Below are 23,673 nucleotides of genomic sequence, written 5' to 3'. Positions count from 1 at the left end.
ATGTGATTAAGAATCCGGAGATGCAGAGGATCCAACTGGATTACCCAGGTGGGCACAGGGCCCTCATTTATATGAGAGAGGCAGAAGGGTCAGTGTCAGAGAAGGAGCTGTGACCTTGGACACAGAAGTTGGAGGGATGTGGGTCTAGGAGTCAAGGAATGTAGGTAGCTTCTAGCAGCTGGGAGGTCAAGAAATCCGAGTCTTCTCTAGAAATCCCAGCAGGAATGCTGGCCTGTCACCACCATGATTTTAGCCCAGGGAGACCTGTTTGGACTTCTGGTCTTCAGGATGCTCAGGGTAGAAGGATTGCTGGTCAGGGGCCAGGAAGACCTGAGTCAGCCTGCATTTAATAAGTGATTGGAAGCCACTCAGCTCATGCTCAGCTTCCCAGAAACACAGTTTTCATTCTAAAACGAAGTTATTCCTGTTTTTTTTTGTTGTTGTTGCTGTTTTTTTTTGCCTATGTCCTTTTGCTCACAGATTCCGTGAGTGTCTGTAAAAGTGCTTTGTACCTATGGACTGTTTTTACCAGTACAGTAATCACTGTTCGTATTATTTTTAAAAGATTTTTTTTAATTTAAAAAATTTAAAATTTAAATTAAAAAAATTAAGAAAAAAATTTTTAAGTAATCTCTACTCCCAAACGTGGGGCTGGAACTCATGACCCTGAGACCAAGAGTCACATGCTTCACGGACTGAGCCAGCCAAGCATTCCTCTCTGATTTTTTTTTTTTATTGAGAGCCCTGGGCACCCACTCCCGGGAGTGCATTTGAAGGCAGAAGCAGCAGACAGAAATTGGCCATAGGTGGTCAGTCCGAGCTTTGCACTCTCGAGCAACACGCACTGACCAGTCTCCTCATTAACATCCTGAAAACAATGATTCTTCATTTGAATTCTGGAAGTCACCAGTGTGAACCTTATGGACCCCATAAGGGTCCAGATAGGAGAGGGTGTCCAATGTCCTTGCCTCTGGATGACCCGCCACGCTGGCCGTCCACAGAGTGCCTGCAGGACCTCACTCTCCCCACGAGCCTCCTGACCAGCCAGAACGCTTTCCAGCCCAGCTCCTCGTCAGCAGCGTGTAGGCAATAGTGATCTTGCTTTTTTGTCGTGGTTTTTTTTTTTCTCTCTTTTAAACAAGAGTCATCGTTTTAAGTAAAGATTGACTCTGTTTCCCGTTGTCATTTCCTTGTTTCTGTTCCACTCTTTAAAAACAGGGTAACCACTGTAGATTAGGCATGAAAGCACAGACCTTCTGCTCACCCCATCGTGTCTCTCTGCAAGCATGAGCACAGCGTTTCTGCCCTGGGCATCTGCAGCGCTCTTCCTGCTGGCCGTCGTGAGCATTTCGGGGCACTCGGCACCGGGTAAGTGATGCTTGCAGATGTAGGGACTTGTGTGCATAAAATGTCCTTTATTTTTTCCTTCCTTCCTTCCTTCTTTCCTTCCTTCCTTCCTTCATCTTCGTCTGTTTCTCTTTTTTCTCTTTTGCAACTGTAGTTATTTTTTGTTTCCTTTTGGTTGTTGTTTTTTTTTTTTTTTTTGTAACAGTAACAAGGAGCGCACACAGATTCCCGAGTCTCTGCAAACCCGAGTTTGCCTCTTTGCAGAAGGCTCGTGATGGATCGCGTCTGAATGTGTTCTGTTCGAATGCACAAAAAATAAATAAGTAAATAAAAGAGCTCAATGTCTGCTGCGTTGAGATTCTGGGTGGCTTCCCCGTCCTTTCCGCCTTCCAAGAGCTCGAAGGCGTTTTGTTTAAGTGAATATGGATCTGTTGGTGATGAGCTCGTGTTACCTCCGGGAAAGGTGAGGGCGTCTGTCCACCCGCGCCATGGGCTTCAGAGCCGTCCATCTGTGGGGTCATCCTTGAAACCCATGGTGGTGCCTCCTGAGAGGGATCTCAGCTCTCACCTCGCTGTGTGGTCTCGGGGCCTGTTCCTGGGCTTTTTTCCAAACATGACCGCCCAGCTGCGTGCTCCTGGGATCTGTTTGCTAACACGGTGCTAGCTGGCGAGAGAAGGCAGATGGGACGGTGGGAGAGATCCAGCTGCAGTGGGCATGGTGGGGCACGTCTTGCGCCCGACACGAGGTGCGATTGGATTTTCTGGCGTGGGGGTGGCTCAGACAGGAGCAGGGGATGGCAGTTTAGGGACCTGTAGTCTGTGAAGTGTCTCCTTGCATCACTGCATGTTCATCCTAGTGTTTCTGAGCTGGCTTCTTGCCTCCTGGGTTTGCAAGGCTCCGTAGACACCCCACCCCACCCCCCATTGACCATAGTGTCGTGATGGCACATTGGGGTTCCAGCGGACACCGCAAAGGCGTCCGAGGGAGCCTGCGTGGGGGCCTCCCCAGGCTGGGGCTGCATTGGCTCTAACCCGATTCCCAAACTCTGTGCCACACCCATTGGTCCATTGTCACATGCTCAGATCAGACCCTCCACGCGCCAGACATCGAAGCAGACCCATGACACCTTGCACCGGCATTTTACCTCCCGTGGACCCGCAACGGCTCCCAGGTGGCTTCCGGACATCGGGGTCGCCCTCCCTGACACCCCAGACTCGGACTTACATTCAGAAAAGGACAGTGTAGGCCAGTTCTGGGTTCTGACCTGCGAGCAGGTGCGTGTAAGCACCGTCCGTAGACAGAGGTGCCCAACACACTCCCAGACCCTCTCTCGTCACTTTTATTTTATTTCACTTTATTTATTTTTTTTATCTATTTAAATTCGATTAGCCAACGTACAGCTTTCTAGTAACTTTTTAGAAAACACCGGAGCTTGTTTGGTTTGTGAACGGTGTTTGTGGTTTGCTTGCTTTTCTTTTCAATCGAGTTGCCTTCCCCCCGCCCGAGTCATTATAGGGCATAAAAGCCTTGGAAACTGAGTAGAGGAAACCAGGTCCCACAGGGGCACAGCCTTAGGAAAGCTCCCCCCACTGGTCCTGTGCCCCCCCCGGGCGTCCCCATCGAACCCACTGGGACGTCCCGTTCCCATGGGTCATAGCCGCCCATGGCAGGAGTCGGGATCCCACAGACGTGGAGGGAGGCTGCTCTGAAGCTGAACGTTTGAGACATATAGGCTCACTGTGGCTTTGAGATCGCATTTCTATCAGAGGCAGATTTAGCTTTCCGACCGGGTGTCAGGAGGATGCACGTTAGCCCAGAAGGCGCCCATGAACTCACAGAGGGCCCGTGCAGATTTGGGAACGGTGAGGTGTCTGCAGTTAAGTACAGGTGCTCACCCCACATGCAGCAAAGCCTCGGGCGTGGGTTAGGGTGGGAGGCGTGAGAGGAGTGGAAGGCGAACGCTGTCTGACCATTTCTGGTGCCCCTGATGGTGTTGCTGGGGGGCACGTCTCCAGGTCTGGGGGGCCGGGGTTGTCTGGACGGTGCAGTGTGAGTAGACAAGGAACCGCCTTGCAGGTGGGCAACGTCGAGGTGGGACACAGACTGGGCATCGGGCTGCCTCTGCACCAGGGAAGTGGGGGGAGCCTGGCTCTCATCCCCTCTCTGTGCTGCTGATGCGGCATGAGCCTTGCGGGGAGTCCCGAGGTCAAGTCTTCCCATGAATACAAGGGGGCCGAGACACTTCAGATACGGCTATTAACACACATCTACCTGCCTTTTCACACCAAGCATGGTGTATTTTAAGAGCATAGATGCTTACGATTACTGTCCTTATATCCATGTATGCAATGTGCCCTCCCGTTGTGGGTTCAGCTGGGACCCCTCCAATCTTCAAGTCCTAACCCCCGGAACCTCCCCACGGGACCTTATTTGGAAATAGGGTCTTGGTGGATGTAGGGGCAGCCAGCTGTTAGCAGCGTCCCCGTCACGGGCGGGAGAGATCTATAAGCGGGGAGATGTGCATGCATAATGCAGACCTGTGTGCCCGGGTCACAGCCAGTGTGGACGACCAGAGGAACAAGGGGAGCCCGAGGCGGGTCGGGTGGATGGGAAGGACGTGGCCGACAGGCATGAGCTGGATTCCCCAGGGGGTCCAGGTGGGGATGGGCCTGGAGGATGGCACCCCCATGTAGCTGGCTTTGCATTTGACTTGACTAACTGTCGCCAGCAGGTCAGCTGCACCGTAAATGAAGAAGGAGGGAGGGAGAAAGAGAGAGAAAGAGAGTCCAAAGCAAACAATTAATAATGCTCACCTTACCAGAATTACTGCAGAGTTTAACCGGACGTCACTCTGATATCACGGAGACCCGGCCGGCACCGGGCAGGGCTGGGCGGTGCTGTGTTTTCGGCCAACCTCCTTCCAGCCGACGAACCCCCGGGGGGCGCGGACGTGGGGCTTCCCATCCTTTCAAGGACCTGCCTGTATTTGGGGATCTTACTTCGCCGCTTCTCGAGCTCTGTGTCCTCGCATTTAGGACAGATAGGAACGATTCAGACTCTCCCACCTGACTAATGCCGTGGGTCCCTGTCGTCTTTGTACTTGTCTTTGTGTTTGCTACCTCGAGGCAGGAAGCAACCCCCAGGGAAAGGGGACGTGACTGAGGATTTTACAGGACGTTGTCTAGCTTGGGCATTCCGTGGCTTCCCTCCCAACACAATCCACTGCTTTGATCGGGCCTCGCATACTAACCCCAGAAATACCCAACACTATTTAGGCGCAGAGTCCCTTGGTGACAGCCAAACACCCCCTAGCAAATTCGTGTGGTTCACGAATCATCTTTTCTGTCTCTCTCTCTCTGTATAGTTAGCTGAGACCCGGATACTACACCTGGGAGGGAGATTGTCAGTGTTTCAGCGATGCACCTGCAGGAGGCAGACCCACCATTTGCAAATGCACTGGGCTCCAGATCTCCTGCAGCTCTGGGAAGGTTATGGGATCAGAGGCAACTTTGCGAAAGATCTGTTGGGTCCTTGACATGGGGGAGCTGTTGGCAATAGCAGGTTCCAATTGCCAGACCTTTGTGTGTGGGGGGGACCCTGCTCATCAGTGTTGGTGGAAAAGGTCTCCATCAAGGGAAAAATCCACGGGAGCTGGGGTGGGGCAACATGTTTTTTTGTTGTTGTTTTTTTTGTTTTTTGTTTTGTAAGCAGCTCTCCTAGGATATAATTTGTCCATTTAAAGCGTACAATTCAACGCTTTTTAGTAGATTCATAGATATATGCAATGAGTTTTAGAACATTTCCATCATCCCAAAAGGAAACTCTATACCCGTGAATCCATCCCTCCCCCATCCCGATCCCATTCCCAGCCCCCTGACAACCGCTAACCTGCTTTCTGTGTCCGTGGATTTCCCTCTTCCGGACATTCCATATCCATGGTGTCATCACAATATGGGACCATTTTTTTCTGTGGCGTCTGTCACTCAGCCGCGTGTTTTCATACTTCAGCCGTGTTCTAGGGCAAGTGGATTCTTTATTCCTTCTGATGGCTGAATGATACCCCGTCCTATGGATGGACCACAGTGTGTTTGTCCAAACACACGACTTTTATAATTTGCCCCAGGGGCGCTTGGGTGGCTCATCCCGTTGAGTATCCCACTCTCCGTGACCACTCAGGTCGTGATCTCAGGGTTGTGAGATCGAGCCCCGGGTCGGGCTTTGTGCCCGGCGCAGAGTCTTCTTGAAGACTCTCTCTCCTTCTGCTCCTCCTCTGTGCATGCTCACGCTCTCACTCTTCAAAATAAATAAATACATCTTAAAAAAAAAAAAAAGGAAGAAAGAATTTTGCCCAGCGAGCCCCAGACTGGAATGCCTGTGTGATCGGCATCAACACAAAGCAGTGAAATTCATTTGAACCATCCCTTGGGGCAGATGTTCCCAAGTCTAGAGCATAAGCAATGACTTTAAGAAGTATGGTAAAATTGGGGGCACCTGGGTGGCTCAGACGTTAAGCGTCTGCCTTCAGCTCAGGTCGTGGTCCCAGGGTCCTGGGATCGAGCCCCGCATCGGGCTCCCTGCTCAGCGGGAGGCCTTCTTCTCCCTCTCCCACTCCCCCTGCTTGTGTTCCTGCTCTTCCTGTCTCTCTCTCTGTCAAATAAATAAAATAAAATCTTTAAAAAAAAAAAAAAAAAAAGAAGTATGGTAAAATTATGTGGTTTGATATAATTTTTTACAAAATTATGTTGCTTATTCTTTTTAAAAAAGTCATAGTAAACTATATATAGAATGTTCCCTCTTAATCTTTCTTAAATGTACAGGTCAGTGACATTAACTACATTCACAGTGTTGTGTAACCAACTCCACCACGCATTTCTAGAACTTTCTCATCTTCCGAAACTGAAACTCTGTCCCCATGAAACACTGACTCCCATGCCCTCCCCATCCCTTGGCTCCACCATCTAGTGCATGTGGGGCTCTCCACAAAAGTGGGGATTTTGAAAAGAAGTGAACTATTGATGAAGTCTGGCAATCAGTGTCCTAAGGCTCTTTCTCTTCCTCCTTCTCTTTCCGTACAGACAGCTTCTATTACTAGGACTTCCTTTGTTACAGGTTCTCTGGTACAATTTGCAGTTTTAAACCTTTGCCTCTCAATACAACCAAATAAATTCATCATATCTAGTAAAATCGACATGTGCTTTCAAGCAACAGCTGTAGGAAAAAAGCACAGTTCTGGTGTCCCCGTGTTCCTTTTTGTTGAGGAGCGTATATTCAAAGATGGGGACCCTGAGATCCCATGAGTAAGATGCCATCACTCAGTGGAAATGGTGCCACCAGCATTGCTAATAACGGATAGACCTGTGGCCCAGGAGCGTGGCTAGTTCCTAGAGAGATGGGGGTGCTCCTGACTCTGCTGTGGAAATTTAACAAGAAACAAAATTGCTTGCCAACCCAGAAGCCTCATCCACAAAGGTGGCAGAGAGAGAAAAACCACTTTATTATTAAATAAGCATTTAACCAGAATGCAATACGCATCACACAAAATGCGCTAAAGAGATCTACAAAGACAAGGGAACTGCAAACACAGAAACTCTTTTTTAGAGCTCGTGGGCACCACCCATGATGCACATATTCTGCGGATAAACAGTAACTAGTCTTTGAGTGGGAGACCCCTCAGCACCCTTTGTCACACAAAGTTCTCCCTAATTTCACCTGTAATTGGAGGGACCGTCTGTTAGCTAATTGGTTTTATTGAATGGAAAAATAAACTCCTATCTTTACAATAAGATGTCTGTTATAACTTGGAGCCAGACTTACCATCACACAGAAATTGGGAGATGGAGCATCACATTCCTTGGTATTTGCATTTCAAAGAGTTGGTTTTTCAGGCCCTTGAGAAAGATATCCCTGGGTCCTAAATCTGGCAACAAGTGTATTAACTTTTAAAAAGATTTGCATGTATGTCAAAGAGATGGTGGGGCGCCTGGGTGCCTCAGTTGGTTAAGCGACTGCCTTTGGCTCAGGTCATGATCCTGGAGTCCCAGGATCAAGTCCCACATCGGGCTCCCTGCTCAGCAGGGAGTCTGCTTCTCCCTCTGACCCTCCTCCCTCTCATGCTCTCTCTCTGTCTCATTCTCTCTCAAATAAATAAATAAAATCTTTGAAAAAAAAAAAGATGGAGAAAGATCTTATAAGTTTCCTAAAGTAAATTCTCCAAGAAAGGGAGGGGAAGCATGTCTTCCTTTTTTATTTTATTTTATTTTATTTATTTATTTTTTTAAGATTTACTTATTTATTTTAGAGAGAGAGAGCACGAGCTGGAGGGGCAGAGGGGGAGGGAGAGAGAATCTCAGGCAGACTCCATGCTGAGGTGCAGAGCTTGACATGGGGCTCCATCGCATGACCCTGAGATCATGACCTGAGTCAAAATCAAGAGTCAGACACTTAACCGAGCGCACCACCTAGGCGCCCCTTATTTTATTCTTTAAAAAGATTGTTTATTTTTTTAAGTAATCTCAAGACCCAGGGTGGGGTCGAACTCCCAACCCCGAGATCAAGAGTCGCACGTCCTACCAACTGAGTCAGCCAGGCACCCCTTTTATTTTTAACAGGAAGAATTAAGTCTTTTATTTGTTTTATTTTTTAAAAAGATTATTTATTTATTTATTTGAAAAAGAGAAGGGGAGAGAGAGAGAGAGCACGCGTGAGGAGGGGAGGGGCTGAGGGAGAAGCAGACGCCCCGCTGAGCAGGGAGCCCGACACAGGTTTCAATCCCAAGACCCTGAGATCACGACCTGTGCCGAAGGCAAATGCTTAACCTACTAAGCCACCCAGGTGCCCCAAATGTTTTATTTTTAAACTTGATTTGCCCTTACAAGGTACGGGGCAGAGCAGGGGTGAGGACCAAATGTGGAAGCAAAAGTTCCCTTTCTATTTTGCAAACCACACCCAAGCCCTTACAAATGGATTAACATCTTAGACCTGCTTTCATGCCCGACTGAAGAATCCACTTCAAGAGTGACACGGTGCTACATGAAAACGTTTTGTAGGATCAGCGGGACGCCTTCCATGCTTTCCTCCTCCTCCTCAGAGAAGTCTTGCCCACACCCCAGGGGCGAAAACCCCAGTCACGTCCCTCACCTAGACTCGCCAGGGGATGTCTGAATCCATTCTGGGCAGTAAGCAAAGAAGTACCAGAGACACGGTGACTTCCCTTTCTCTCCCCTTTTCAAGTCTGACCAAGCTGCGTCCTGTCCCTGCAGCTGACTCATCATGTGGGGGAGATAGTGAACCACAAGAACATTTCTTCTTTCCTGCAGGTAACCTGGGGCATCTGGCTTTATCCATTAGGTATTTTCCACAGACAGAGGTCCAAAGATCTGTCATAATGTTTGCCGAGGACAGAGGTGTACACTCCCCTCCCTTTCAGAGCCTGGAAGGCGTTCACCATAAGAGATGGACACAAGCTCTGCTTCTGAAGGTCAGGGATTTCCAGAAGCTAGGATGTCCTTCCTGACGTCTCTTCTCTCTATTTCTGGAACCAATGGATCAAGGTTGAGATCATCTATTTTGTGATCAGTTACGTCAAGAACAATGGTCAGCATAGAACAGAAGTATTCTGTACACCTTGGGCATTAGAAAGTCTCCCTTAAAAACTCAAAGAACACTTACATCCTTCATTCTACCTTTGATTTTTAGAAGTTGGGATAGACCCAGAGTCTCATAATGTTTTTTTTTTTTTAAGATTTTATTTATTTATTTGAGATTGAGAGTGAGGAGAGGAGCAGAGGGAGAGGAAGAAGGAGACTCCATGCTGAGCACAGAGCCTGACACAGGGCTCGATCTCACCACCCCAAGATCACAACCTGAGCCAAAACCAAGAGCTGGATGCTCAACTGACAGAGCCATCCAGGCGCCCTACCAGAGTCCCATAATGGGATTTTTCACAGAGAGTTCAACTTCTTTATTTGCTGCCAATTCAGCACATCTTTCCTGAACATTTTTCTATGTGTTGAGCACAGGGCTGGGCATGGTAGGTGACATGGGAGTGTCAACCAGATTGGAAAAAGAATATGAGACTAAACATGGTTGAGAACAGCACTGAAAGGACTCGTTGGGGTCTCAACGAATTGCAGTCAGATTGCCAAAATACAGGAAACTGAGAGACAAAATATACAGATGGACAATGGCCAAACAATCTAGGAAAACAGAACTCTGATTCACAGCCTATGGTAACATGCCCGGGAAACCTGCCCCTCGAGTTAATATCTGACAATTTCCCTAATTTTTATCCCAGCTTCCAACTTTGAACCAACCACAAAAAAACAATTTTGCTCGTCTAACCAATCCCATCAGACACCCTGCTTCCAGTAAACCACCCGAAGCTCCCCCTGTGCCAACAGCCTCCATCAGGACAAACTTGAGCCTCCACACCCCACCCAAGCCCCCACCCGGCTATGAGGCTCTCCTGCTCCTCTGTTGGCCTTTGGTGTCCGCCAAGTGCAAGTGATGGTGCTCAACTCCCTGGTACAGCAAGCTTTGAATAGATGTCTTCTGCTTGTTTTCATTTGGGTGGCCATTGTTCATTTCCACAGTGTAGACAGTCATTGGCCAATTGCATGAGAATATTGGTTGGAGATCTTGAGAAACCACATAAGGGAAATACAAGATTGGGTTTGGATTCCTGAGAGGCCATTATGGGAGAGCATGGTTAATTCTAAACCTTGAAGTGGGATGTGACCCCATGAATGTTCAGCAGGCCAAGCCATCCAGCCCGGAGACCTCACAGGGGATGCTGAGCAAACAGAGCTAGGGCTAGAACCTGTATTTGCCTCCTGCTTGATGGGTAGGGGAAATGAATGCAGCACTGAATGTGAAGTGTGAGTTCCTGGCCCGGGGATTTGCAGAGCCTCCTTCTCAGCATTTGTGGACATATATATGTTCACCTTCCTCTCACCCACAACCTGCTAGGTGCTAGAAATATGTCCATTGATCCATCCATCCATCCATCCATCCATCCATCCATTATCTATCTACCTACCTACCTATCCATGCATCCATCATCTATTATCTATCTATCTATCTATCTATCTATCTATCTATCTATCTATCATCTATTATCTCTCTCTCTCTCTCATCTATCTACCTATTCTGATACTTCCACTTCTAACTCAACACCACTGAGTTCATTCTAGCCTTCCATATTCCCAAAATTGTTACCCCCTTCTCTGACAGTTAGAAACTTGCCTCTTGTTACCCACAGTATCACAGCATATTTGCTCAATCCTAGAATACACCCATTAACTACTTTCACAATGACTAACCCAGACATCTGTGAAAATCAAAAAAGTACCCAAGCTTAAGCCACTTGAAAAGCAAAGACCAAAGGAGTCATTTGTCTGTGAGCTTTTTCTCAAACTGTCATGTGTGGTGTTCTGAATAAGACAATGAGTTTGGTGGATGGCGGACAGTGTCTAATGCCCCCCATGTGTGCCCACAAAGATGATGTCATCAGACACACTGTCGATACTCAATAGCTGCTCTTCATACTAATTAATGGTCATTATCTCTTGCAAACGTAAGAAGAAAAGCAGCTGTAATCTTGCTGCTGACTTATGCCTCTGTCCTGAGCAACCTTTATATATCCTGGGGCTCTTACTGACATAATTAATGTCTGGCTTGTTGGTGAAAATCTTGATTTTCTCTGTCCCTTCAAAGCATTCTATTATTCTTGTGACAGAAGTGCTGATGTCCTTTGACAAATTTCCAACTGCTTTCAGCTTTGTCTCAAAAAATCCTCTATTTGTCTCTTTTTACCCAGAAGGAGCATTGCGGCTTCAGATTATCAACTTTAATTTTGAAGCTGTGCAGGTTACATGGAATGCGAGCAAATTCTCTGGGACAAATTTGACTTTCCTCTACAAGTAAGTGCCCTCAGGAAGGGAACACCATGCCCTGGGCTCAAATATTTCTTCCTCTGAGACACTGGCAATTGGGAGGTCCAGGTAGTGAAAGTGTGAAGAATCAGAACGTGCAAGTGTGAATGTGTGTGTTCTGTTTAGGCCTGAGCCCTCGCCACAACCACAACCACAGATCCCCAAACCTCCTAACCAAGTGATGATTGAGTCACACTCAAAACCACCTAGATTCTTACCAAGACATCCACAGGTGTTTGTTCATCCGGGACCATTTGCAATGTCTTAACAGATACCTTTAACTGGAGCCCTGTTCCCTTGAAACATGCTATTGCAGCCATGGCAAAAGTTAACCTTCTGAGACTTTTTATGCCACCTTACCCGTAACCACCTTCCAAAAATATTTCTCTCTATCACGGGCTTTTTTTGTCTTACACACTCAAGGACATGAGTATTAATGTGGGAGGAAAGGATTCTCCAATTAATTTAGTCTCTATTCTGTGAATGGGAGATGTGTGATGTGAGATTGATTCTTTGCAGTTTGATAGCATACGAGACAAATGGAAAGGTGTACACAAGAGGGACATTTTAAGGTGAATTGGCCAGGAAAATAAGCCTAAAATAAAAGTGCTGGATTTTCTAGGTGGTCACACAGGTAAGTCACTTGAGCATCAGTTTCTTCATTATAAAGGACGTAATTCTGGATCAAGTCACTGCTTGGATTTGAGGACTTAAGGACAGAGCTTAAACTGGTCTCAACTGAGCACCATGTTTTTTCTTAATATTGTAGGAAGCCCCAGAGAGATCGCCAAACTTGGTACATCCTAATTAAAGTGCCCCCTCAAATCAGCGGCATGGTTACTCTGCAAGTCAAACTGTACTTGTATTAGTTTTCTGGGGTGGCCGTAACAAAGTACCACAAACTGAGCAGCTTAGAACAACAGAAATTCATCCTCCCCTAGTTCTAGATACCAGAAGTCTGAGATCCATGGGGGGCAGGGCTGCTGAGATCCAGGCAGGGCAGCGTTGCTGAGGTCCAGGCAGGGCAGGATTGTGCTCCTTCCAAAGGCTCTAGGGGAAGGTTCTTCCTGCCTCTTCCAGCTTCTGGGCTCCAGGCATCCCTGGACTTGTGGCCGTGTCCCTGCTGTCTCTACCTCCATCTTCCCATGGCTTCTCCTCTGTGCCTGTGTCTTGTCTTGTGTCTCTTATAGGGATGCTATCATTGGATTTAGGACCCACTATAATGCAAGATGATCTTATCTTGATATCTTTCTTTTAATCTGTCAAAACTGTATTTCCAAATAAGGTCCCATTCACAGATTCCAGTGATTAATACATGAACATGCCTTTTGGAAAACCACAATTCAACCCACTACAGGGGACATTCAAGGAGCTTAACCTTTTGAAAGAAGGGATACTTTTCTGTTTGGACAGTTCTTGCTGTACTTGTAAGAAAGGGTCCTTGAAACAAGTGAAGGGGATCCAGTCTGAGTCTGTGGCAGAGATGTGGAGCAAAGGGAGTGGCCAGTAGATTTGTGAAGATGTTATTTTCAGAGACTCTCTATGGCTGAATGGTTCTCTTGTTTAACCACAGATTAAGCAGTGATAAGACCAGTAGCCAATGCTCCAACTATATTCTTCAACAAAGTCACACTGCTGGATGCCTCCTGGAGGCAAAAAAAGATGAAATTCTCTGCTTTTCCATCAAGAATGAAACACATCTCCTTCTCACCAAATGCCAATGGATCAGCGCTTACTGTAAGTACCAAAAATGAACTCATTGGCAAGTGCGCCTTTCCTACTCCTACTTAGAAAAGACTGGTCTTCTAGAAACTCCATCTTGATACACACACTGGGCAAAGATGTGGCATGGCACTCTGCCTTCCAATAGAGAGAGAGAGAGAAGCACTCTCTTACTCTCAATACGGCCCCATTGGTTTTTCTTAGATGTATTCAGTGTTGGCTGTCTATCCGGGATTACAAAACAGTGTACAAATGAAATGACCACAAACCAGATGGTTTGAAACAACATAAATTAGTCATCTCCCAGCTCTGGAGACCAGAGTCTGAGATCCAGGTGGGGCAGGGCTGCTGAGATCCAGACGGGGCAGGGCCGTGCTCCCTCCAGAGTTCCAGGGGAGGTCCTTCCTGCCTCTTCCAGCTTCTGGAGCTCCAGGCATCCTTGGGCTTGTGGCCATGTCCCTCTTGTCTCTGCATCCATCTTCATGTGGCCTCTTCCCTGTGTCTGTGTCTCTCCTCTTCTGTCTAAGGACACTTGTTCTTGGATTTAGGGCAACCCTAATCCAGGATGACCTCATTCTATTTTGATTATATCTGCAAAGACCTTATTTCCTGATAAGGCCACATTCACAGTACCAGAAGTGAGAACTTGAACATACTTGTTGGTATGTAACTCACAAAAGTGTTCATTTTCTAGAAAGGAGTCCCATATGACATTTTCCATGTTCTGTCTTCATTTTAGTTTGCTGGGGCTACTGCAATGAAATACTACAAAATGCGTGGCTTAAAACAAGATAAATTTGTCTTCCCACAGCTAAGAAGACCCCAGGCATCTGAAATCAAGGTGTGGGCAGGGCTGGTTCCTTCTGGAAGCTCTGGGGGATAATCTGTTCCATGCCTCTCTCTTCACTTCTGGTGACTGCTGGCAACTCTTGGTGTTCCTTAGCTTGTAGACCCATCAGCCCTATCTATACTTCTATCTTCACATGTCCTTCTCCGTCTCTGTGTCTGTGTTTCCTTTTATGAGGACACCAATTATATAGGATTATATAGGATCAGAACACACCCTACTCCGGTAAAACCCATCTTTTCTTTAATAATTATACCCTTAATGATCCAAAATGCAGTTATATTCTGAGATGTGGGGGCTAGGACTTCAACATTCATCCCATAGGGGTGGGGGTGCACTATTCATCCCATAACAGATACATAGGAATTTTTCACACAATTTCAAAGAGTTCATTCCATGACACACATACAGGTCCTTGGAGTTCTGGTTAAAACCTCTCTTATAGATGTGACAAGGACAAATAACCCCCCAACCCCAATCTAATAAAGTATTAAAGGAAGGATTCATGCAGGCAGAAGAACACGAGTCTAAGCAAACTTACCACTATACTTTTAGAGATGTGGGATCTTTATCTTTCTAGAGGTGATGATCATTTTGTTGCCTCTCCTTCTTAGTGAAACCCAGCTCCCCGAAAGACTTGAACTTCCAGTGGCATCAGGAAGCCATTACGGTGACCTGTTCTGATCTGCCCTACAAGCGTCTCCTCTATGAAATCCAGTACAAGAGTATGTTCGACACTGAGTGGCAAGTGAGTGGGGTGGCATCTTCTCAGGACAAGTATGAGTGAGAATCCCCAAGTGGTAACTGAAAGAAACATAGGGAGACACAGAGACAGATGCTGATATTTATTTTAAGGGATTGCTTATGGGATTATAGGGACAGGCAGGTCTCAGGCCAGCAGGCTGGAAACCCAGACAGGTTTCCATTATGGTCTTGAGACTTCTCTGGGAAACTTCAGTCTGTCCTTTCAAGGCCTTTGCATTGAATAAAGCTCACTAACCCACATTATAGAGTGACCTAAAGTTGGCTGATTAAAAACATTAATCAATTCTAGAAAATACCTTTACAGTAACACCTAGGCTGGCACATGATTTAAAAACTGGGCACCACCCCTGGCCAAGTTGACAAATAAAATTCACCATCATCACACCCTGCACCATCCATCCGTCTTTGTATGCCTTTTGAACACATGAGAACCCTTTCTGGTTCTGAGTATATGGGCACAATCTATGGAATAAATTAAAATTATGTGAATATCAATGACCCAGGGACTCACAGTTGTCTCCCAATAATCAAATGACCACCATATAAACAAGGGACTAACTTCCTTGCAAAAGCAAAACTGGAACCAATGGGCAAAATCTGCAGAGAGCAGACGGAATCACTGGAATCATGTACAGTGAGGTGCCCATTCCTGGAGGTGCCCAAAGTCTGAAGTTGGCAGGAAGGGGCTCTCCTAAAGATTAGAGTCTAGCACGGCAAAAGTGGTTAAGCTACCTGGACTATGAGCTCCCTGACAATCCCAGGAGCCAATGATTCCACAATTTTGCAAGTACACCTGTGTCCATCAAGCTCTTCAGACTTGGATAATGAAATCAACCAGAAGCACCATATCTCAGCACCATCCAGGGAGTAGGGGGGAGCTAAGGCAGGGTGAGTAACTGATAACTGAACATCTCAGCCCAGGACAGTCAATATCTGCCATGTTTACAGGTGTTGGGAGGGGCTTCCTTCAACATTCATTCAAGATATACTTATTGAGTATCTACTATGTCCCAAGCACTGAGGACATAATAATAACACCTAGCTAGGGCGACTTGGGTTGGAAGTGATAACACATGAAAAGCATTAAGTAAGTTCATTCTTACTATGGGTAGTCTTACTACTCTCACCACTAGGCTCACAGCTACTACTCACTTACTACCCTTACTCATTATTATTATGGTCACTGGTGTCTGCACCAGGTACATCTGCGGAGACATCAAGGAGATCTGTCATCAGATGGTAATCCCTTCTCTCATGAAGTGTACATTCTGTAGGAGGAGACAAACCCTACGTGGATGCATTGCCCGTGTAACACACCCCAAAATCTGGAAATGGCGCAATAAAGATAAAAATGAGAATACCATTGTAAGGCAGTTGTATGTAACTGAAGCAGGAGGGGACAGGTCAGAAATAGAAAAAAACTGACCTATTGCTGGGTCTAGTAGAATGTAATCACTGAAACGAAATTTGATGAAACTCATCAAAGAAATACAAATTAAAGCAATAGGTGGGTACTTGAGTTCACCTAAAAAGCATGCTAATAATAAAATGTGTTACTGGTCAAGGATGTTGCGCATTAGCAAACTTCAAGAGCTTAGGAGTTGTCCTAGTTCTGGTCTATTCAGTCCCTTTTTAGAAATTGATGCTAAGGAAAGAATTGAAAATGTGGATGAGGTTTTATACACAGAGACATCGATTGAAGCATTATCTAAAATAAATACAAAACATTGAAGGCCACCTGTATGCCATGCACTAGGAAGATAGTCAAATAAATTATTGTACATCGGTATGATAAAATATGTAAGAGTCACCAAAGGCACTTTAATGATAACAGATATTTAGTGATAAAAGCAATGTGTACAGTAAAATATTGTATTATATGACTACTCCTGGAAGGAAAGAAAGAATATCAATTTGTTAATGGTGATTATATCATGGGGCTAGAATAAAGAAGTTTTTATGTTTTTTTTTTTTTGTCGTGTGTTGATATGTGTGTATGTTTTCTAAAGTTTCCAAAGTAAGCATGAGTGACTTTTGTATTCATACAAAAAATTACTTTTTTTTAAAGGAGTGCGTTTTCACCAAGTAATTCTTAAAAGCATCTGTGGAGTGTCTGTTATAAAGGATTGTTTGTTCTTGGAGGGGCATCGAGAGATTGTTGCTGCATTTGTTTTTGCTGTTGTTTTTGCTAGGCAGACAGAGGAAGTGGAACGAGAGTGTGAATGCTGAAGAGTAGGAATCTTATGTGACTCCCTGGTACAAAGATAAAGCGTTTAGGTCAAATCACTGATCACCGTGTTTGCTTTTTTTTCTTCAGTCCAAGGAGGGAGAAACCTGTAATGTTACGACAGATGGCTTGGATGCTGAGAAATGTTATTTCTTCCGGGCCAGAGTGAAAACAATGGAGTCCAGCTATGGGCCTGACACATACCCGAGTGACTGGTCAGAGGTGACACACCAGCAGAGGGGGGAGCTGAGAGGTGATGCTTGTTACACGGCAGTGCTACACCTGTGCATGGGCTAGCACCCTGTCTTTTGGGGGAGAGAGGCTTAGGGGCACCTAAAAATGAATGACCTTACCTCCCACTTCAGAGATCAGTTTCAAAGCAATTGTTTCTCTCTCCAGGCTGCCTTCCTCATTGGGCTAATTTTCATTTTTATTTTTATCAACAGCAGCAATAATAATAAGTACTATTTATGAATGTTGTTACAGTGATATAGGCATAGATTATAGATATATAAATAGATGATAGATGACATAGATAAATAGATAATGATAGGTAAATAAATGATAGTTGATAGATTAGATAAACATAAATGGATGGATAGATACATAGATGATACATAGATAGATAGATATGATAGATAAGTGAATGAATGGATAGATGGCTAGATGATAGAAAGATAGATGGATAGCTAAAATGTTGGCTGGATGAATGGACGGATGGATGAATAGATACATATGGATGGATGGATAGATAGATAGATAGATAGATAGATAGATAGATAGATATAGAATGATGGATGGATGGATAGATAGATAGAAGGATGGATAGATGGATGATGGATGGATGGATAAATGGATAGATGGATGGATAGATGATATGATGGATGGATGTATAGATGTTAGATAGATGGATGGATAGATAGATATGATGGATGGATGGATAGATGTTAGATAGATAGATAGATAGATAGATAGATAGATAGATAGATAGAATGATGGATGGATGGATGGATGGATGGATGGATGAATAAATGGATAGATGGATATATGGATGTATAGATATTAGATAGATGGATGGATAGCTAGATATGATGGATGGATGGATACATGTTAGATAGATAGATAGATGATAGATAGATAGATAGATAGATAGACACACAGAAGACAAATGATAGCTGAAAGCAAGCCTCAGTATCCTCAAACCCCCCTGGCAACTCAGGTACCTGGGAACGGTGTGTTGGCTCTACCCACCTCCTGCGGTGGCTGCCTGATGTGTGCCTGTCCAGAGACACCGTCTCTCTTTCCAGGATACTTCCCACCGAAATCAAGATTTGCTGATATTGCCATTTATAAAGGAAGAAAATTGGGGAGTTGGACCCTGATTTACTATCATCTTGAAAACTGAAAGCACTCATTCTTTTTTGCTTTAGATTCGTGCCAGGAGAAAAAGCTTTTCCCAAAATTTATTTTAATTTGTGGCACAGTTGCCTTGCTGACCGTGTTCCTTCTTCTTCTGTCTTTATGGAAAGTACAGAGGTAAGGATGACTCTCACCAGTCTTGTCATACACACGGGAGAGAGGGCTTTGGTTGCCATATGTCCACGAAGTGGAAAAGAGAAGGAGAATCATCTGATAGGGTTATTGAGGTGAGCATCAAGTCCCCCACAATGCACACTTCGCCAACAGTGTCTTACAAGAAAATTGAGGAAAATAATGCCAAAAATGCAGAGATACCTGGGGTATTCATTGAGAAATATTCTCATAGAGACAGTAGAATATATGAGTGTTAACTCCTACCAGAGGGTTAGCTTGCTTCAAACACAGACCCTGCTGAGGTGTGTCCACCTACCATGTTAGAGCGACAGGTGCTTAAAACACCTTTCAATTGTCATTGAGACTTATCAAACTGATTTGTTGGGGAAGTGAGAAGAATTGTACCTGGAAGCTCGTCTGCTTTTTAAATCCAGTGACAGATACACCAACACAATATTCTCTGAACCCGCAGACAGCTTCTCAAAAATATCATATTAAATAGTCTTCTTTGCTAACCTTCCCTACAACAACTTAACCACCGCTATTTCCATCCCTACGTAAACCGACTTGCGTTGCCCAGGCGTCTGGCTGTCAATGATGTGTGAGGGTACCGATGCCCAGGGTAGTGGGCACCATCTTTGTTTCTTAGGATGAGGTTTCCATAGCGACAGCAGGGGTCAAGTGTAGAGAAGGATGAAGCACCATCCTGGAGCACTGAGGCTGGGTCTGCGCGAGGGTGAGTTGGACAACTCCACAGGGTCCCCTTGGAGCCTGACACAGCACAGAGGTGCTTTGTGTAATTCTTGCAGATTGTCCGTGACTTTTCCAGCCTCATCTCCTCTCTTTTACCAGCTCGAATAGATGCCACCAAAACGGTGTTCTGCTAGGGAGGAGATAAAGCAATCAGATAAGGGTGTCTACCGGTGACAGGCGTGGTGTTTTAAATACAGAGCTGAAATCACCCCCAAGGGAAACTGAGGGGCACGATTCTTGGAAAACACTAACGCTTGCCCTGTCTTCAAGGGAAGCCCCTATTCGCAACGAGAGGTGAAAAGTCAAGTATACTGGGTATCGGTGTCCGAGGGTGGCCATAACAAAGGACCAAAGATGCGGAGGCTCAAGTCACAAGCATTTATTCTCTCCCAGTTCTAGAGGCTGCGAGGCTGAGACCCAGGCGTGGGCAGGGTTGATTTCCCCTGAGGCCTCTCTCCTTGACATGTAGACGCTGTCTTCTCCCCGTGTGCCCTCTCTCTGTGAGCACACGCATCCCTGTAATCGCTCTCTCTTTTCATAAAGACACCAGTCATATCGGATTAGGAGCATAGTAGATTAGAACCTCTTAAGTTCAGTATTTGGGGGCCCGTGAATTAAAGTGACCAAAGACAGATTAACAGGACAAAAGGCATATATTTCTTTATTGTTGTTATAATTTTACGTTCAGGGAGGAGTCCCAGACAGGAAGTGAAAACCCAAAGAGGCCATTAGTCTGGGGAGCTTTTATGCCACTTTAACGAAGGGTAATGATTGTGGGGAAGTGGCTAGGCAGAGGAAAAGGGGTTCTGAAGCTCTAGGGGGGTAAATTCTGGGAAGGTGACTAGGAAATGTATAGACAAAACTAATAGTAGAGAAAGTTGTCTGTGGAAAGATCTCGGTGATAAAATTTGTTCTCCTCTTCCTGGTAATTGAGAGGGGGCACCTTTAAAATGGAAATTTCCATTGCAAAATGGGAAACTGATGCCTTGTTCTTAGGCAGGTGGGGAAGAACAGAGAGCTCCTTCTCTGTGTCCTCCATCTTAAAAGCCATCAGCCCCAAATAATCAATCGTCCAGGGGGCATATTTTGGGGCAGCGTATCCTGATCACCGCCAGGCCCCTCCCTTAAGACTCATGTAACCTTCATTATTACCACTCGAAAAGCCCAATCTCCAAACACAAATCACAGGGAGGGTTAGGGCTTCAACCTATGAATTTTGTGGGGACACCATTCAGTCCACTGGATTCAGGAAAGGGAAGTAACAGTCCCTGTTACTTACTTACTACAATAGGTATTGTGCAGAAAGATGCTCTGTCCCTGTAACCCCACACTTTCTCAGTGGGACACGTCAGGTGGATGCTGGGAGCAAGGTGCCTGGGGAGTTGAGGGGGGGGAGGGCATGCCTTGAGAATGAAGGAACAGTTCTATCCAGGTGCCACATCCCCGAGGGGGGGACTGTGTCCCCATCCTCGGCCCCTTGAAAGTCCACAGCCTTGCTGCGTGACTCCAGCCTGCCTGACCAGACTCTCCATGTCCATTTCAGAGTTAAGAAGGTCCTAATGCCCATCGTGCCTGATCCCAAATTCACCTTCCCTGGACTCTTTGAATCCCACCAGGGTAACTTCCAGGTAAATGCCATCCTCTTGTGCATGTTCTACAGGATTTCTTTGTCACGCTCTAACACCTCCCTGCTTACTGTGTTTAAAATCAATATGTATTCCAGCTACCTCCTTACGTGCCCGTGAGCCTTTTAGGAACTGAGAGCGGCAGCTTCGTTGTTTTCTCTCAGGGCAGAGAGTGAAGGTCGAGAAAGGGTTTCAAAGGGCGGCTTCTCTTTAAGTCAGCCCCAGAGAGCTGTGCCCTCACGGGATTTTCCAGCCCAATAGCCTTTTCATCTCACCAGGAAGTTGTGTTCTTAATGTGTTCCCCCCTGCAGAGCTGAAAACAGACCAGAAACTTCCGCTTTTAAACAGTTTATAGTCATTATTTCATTCACTTGATAAATGCCTGTGGAGGGCTGCCTATGAGTTGCTGGGAATTGGGGAGAGGGGAGTAGCCCCCACCCCCAGGAGCTCACCAGATGGTGGTGTGGATTTTAGGGGACAATGCATCAGAAGTTTCCTGGTGCTGCCACCAACCAGAGGCTTGAAACAACAGAAATTAATCATCTCCTAGTTCTGGAGACTGGCAGGCTGAGATCCAGGCGGGGCAGGGCTATGCTCCCTCCTGAAGCTCCAGGGGAGGGTCCTTCCTGCCTCTTCCAGCTTCTGGGGCTCTAGGCATCCCTGGGCTGGTGGTCGCGTCCCCGCCCCTTCTCTGTCTGTCTTCACGTGGCTTCTCTATGTGTGTGTCTTCTCTTCTGTCTCTTACAAGGACACCTGTCATTGGATTTAGAGCCAGGATGAGCTCATCTCAGATCCTTCCATCTGCAAAGTTGCTATTTCCAAATAAGTATACATTTATAGGTTCTGGGGGTTAGGATGGACATATCTTTATTTTGGGACGGGGGTGTACCATTCCACCTCCTACAGAGCAAGTTTAATTTCAAAACTACTTAGACATAGAGGAAGGAAGAAAAAAACGGGGGAAATTTTTTTTCCTCTACCCTTTTATGTTCCGTGTTCAGGGCCTGCAAATTAAACAGATGAAAAAGACAGATTAACAGAAGAAAAAAGTTTATTTCCTATGCACATGAGGGTGGAGGAAGATTCGCAGAAAAGAAGTGAAAACCCCAAAGTGGTGGTTAGACCCGGGGGCTCCTGTGCCATTTGAACAAAGCATGATAAAGCTTGGAGAAGTGACAGGGCAGAGGAAAAGGGAGGGTTGGGCCTCTGGGTGGCAGGTGTGATGTGGGAAGGGGACTAGGATGATACCGTAAAGGTTGTCAAGTAAGGTTTGTTATGCAGACTGAAGCCCCCTGGGGTGACCAGGGCTGTCTCTGCAGTTGTAGGGACACCTTAGCAAGTGGAAATCTTTACTAAAGGGAAACTTATGCCCAGGCTTTTGTGCAGAAAGGTGGAAGGCAGAGAGCTCCTCCCACGGTTGTCCTTTTTTAATCACCTTCAGCTCAAAATAATCTTTTGGTCAAAGTGCCTTATGGTGGTGTCCTGATCCTTTTCTAGGAGAAGGGAGAGAGTTAGAACAGAGTTTTCAGGGCAGAAAAAATGAAGAAAGAGATGGGGGAGGCTGGGCAGATGCCAAGGACACTCCCCCTGTTGGCACTGAGTCCCGTAGAGCCCCCCGTCCCAGGTGCACCCCCCCACCAGTGTCGAGGACATCCCCGAGGGGCTTGTTAGAATTGCAGCTTCCGGAGCCCACCTGGACCCGCTGAGTGATCATCCCGCTCACAAGACCCCGGGCGACTTGCAAACACAACCGAGTTTCAGTAGCGCCATGGCAGAAGGCGTGTTCCTTGTCCTAACACGTTTACGGGGCCACAGAGGTTTTGCAAATAGCCTTCGAGGCTGATGATAAAAGGCAGGTCAAAAAAGCACCATGGGGTTAGCTCAGAGGTGTCAGACAAGAACACGAGCGTTTTCCCCTGGGATTGGCGTTCCCACCTGAGGAAGGCTGCCTGGGTCCCAGAGATGCTCGGTCAGGGGGCACCAGCCACGAGGCATTTCCTTGGTTTCAGGATGCAGTGTTTCATCCCTGCAGGAGTGGATCAAGGACACCCAGAACGTGGCCCACTTGAATAAGATGGAGGGTGCAGAGCAGGAGTGTGTCCCGGAAGAGACCCTAGTTGTCCACCTGGTCAAGAATGAGGCTGAGACGCCCATCATGACGACCACCCCATTGTGCCCACAGACAGAGGAGGAAGAGGCCTCCGGGGACCCCAGCCAGCTCCCTTGCCGGCCCCTGCAAGGTGGCGAGGTGGTCTGTCTTGGAGGCTTTACGTTTGTGATGAGTGACAACTCATACATCATGTTATGAGGGGGTGCAAACTCAAAAGCCAACGTTGGGGTCTATGTTGACGTTATGGGATCAAGGAGGAGCATCTCGGGGACTCAACACCATGGTAAAGGCAACATGAACAATGCCCGTGTCTGGAGGGGCTTATCACTGAAGACCCCAAACCCGTGCACCCCCTGGGTCAGCTTTCATCCCATGGACATTGCTACTCAAGGGCTCGAAGGCAGATTCACCTTAGATGGGACACAGTGCATTGGAGTGTTTCTTGCTTTCAGCTCACATCTCCTTGTGGCTGATGTTTTCCCATAAATTGTGAGGAAGAAGGACCAGGGTGTCCTGAGACCATCCTCCTCTGTGCACATCACCTGTGCCCCGCCCAACATTTCCATTCCTGAGCAGTTTCCCTGCTTTTTTGTACCCAGCAAGCAGAACTTGCTGCTCCTGGGTGGGAAAGGAATCCTGCTTGGCGGATGCCAACCAGCCACCCAGGTTTTGCTCTGAGACAGAAAAACACCCACTTTTCAAGCACAGAGGGGTGGTGGTGGTGGTGGGCGTTTTCTTCAGGAGACTCCGTTTTCTTGGCGTCCACACTCATGGCATTTACTCCAGAGACAGCGAACGTTACAGTGCTGTG

General features: G+C 46.5%; 1 protein-coding gene across 1 annotated transcript; it reads left to right on the top strand.

Moving 5' to 3' along the window:
• The first annotated feature begins 1,286 nt into the window (after positions 1–1,286).
• On the top strand, positions 1,287–23,060 carry CRLF2 (cytokine receptor like factor 2). Its single transcript, XM_032391142.1, has 8 exons — positions 1,287–1,368; positions 11,166–11,268; positions 12,854–13,017; positions 14,464–14,597; positions 16,932–17,094; positions 18,272–18,377; positions 20,671–20,755; positions 22,785–23,060. The coding sequence occupies exons 1-8, from the start codon at positions 1,287–1,289 to the stop codon at positions 23,058–23,060; spliced, it is 1,113 nt and encodes a 370-aa protein (XP_032247033.1).
• Positions 23,061–23,673: the final 613 nt, after the last annotated feature.

This window comes from Phoca vitulina, unplaced genomic scaffold (genome assembly GCF_004348235.1).
Source record: "Phoca vitulina isolate PV1807 unplaced genomic scaffold, GSC_HSeal_1.0 scaffold60, whole genome shotgun sequence".
Lineage (NCBI taxonomy): Eukaryota > Metazoa > Chordata > Mammalia > Carnivora > Phocidae > Phoca > Phoca vitulina.
The sequence above is the reverse complement of the archived record's forward strand: the minus strand, read 5'-3'. Positions and strand labels throughout refer to the sequence as shown.

What these genes read in the sequence shown, in the direction of transcription:
- CRLF2 (XM_032391142.1), top strand. Translation starts at nt 1,287, where the DNA reads ATGAGCACAGCGTTTCTGCCCTGGGCATCTGCAGCGCTCTTCCTGCTG. An exon ending in GCAGAGGGGGGAGCTGAGAG is followed by an intron (nt 17,095 to 18,271) that starts GTGATGCTTGTT and finishes TTTTTGCTTTAG; the next exon opens with ATTCGTGCCAGGAGAAAAAG. An exon ending in TCTTTATGGAAAGTACAGAG is followed by an intron (nt 18,378 to 20,670) that starts GTAAGGATGACT and finishes TGTCCATTTCAG; the next exon opens with AGTTAAGAAGGTCCTAATGC.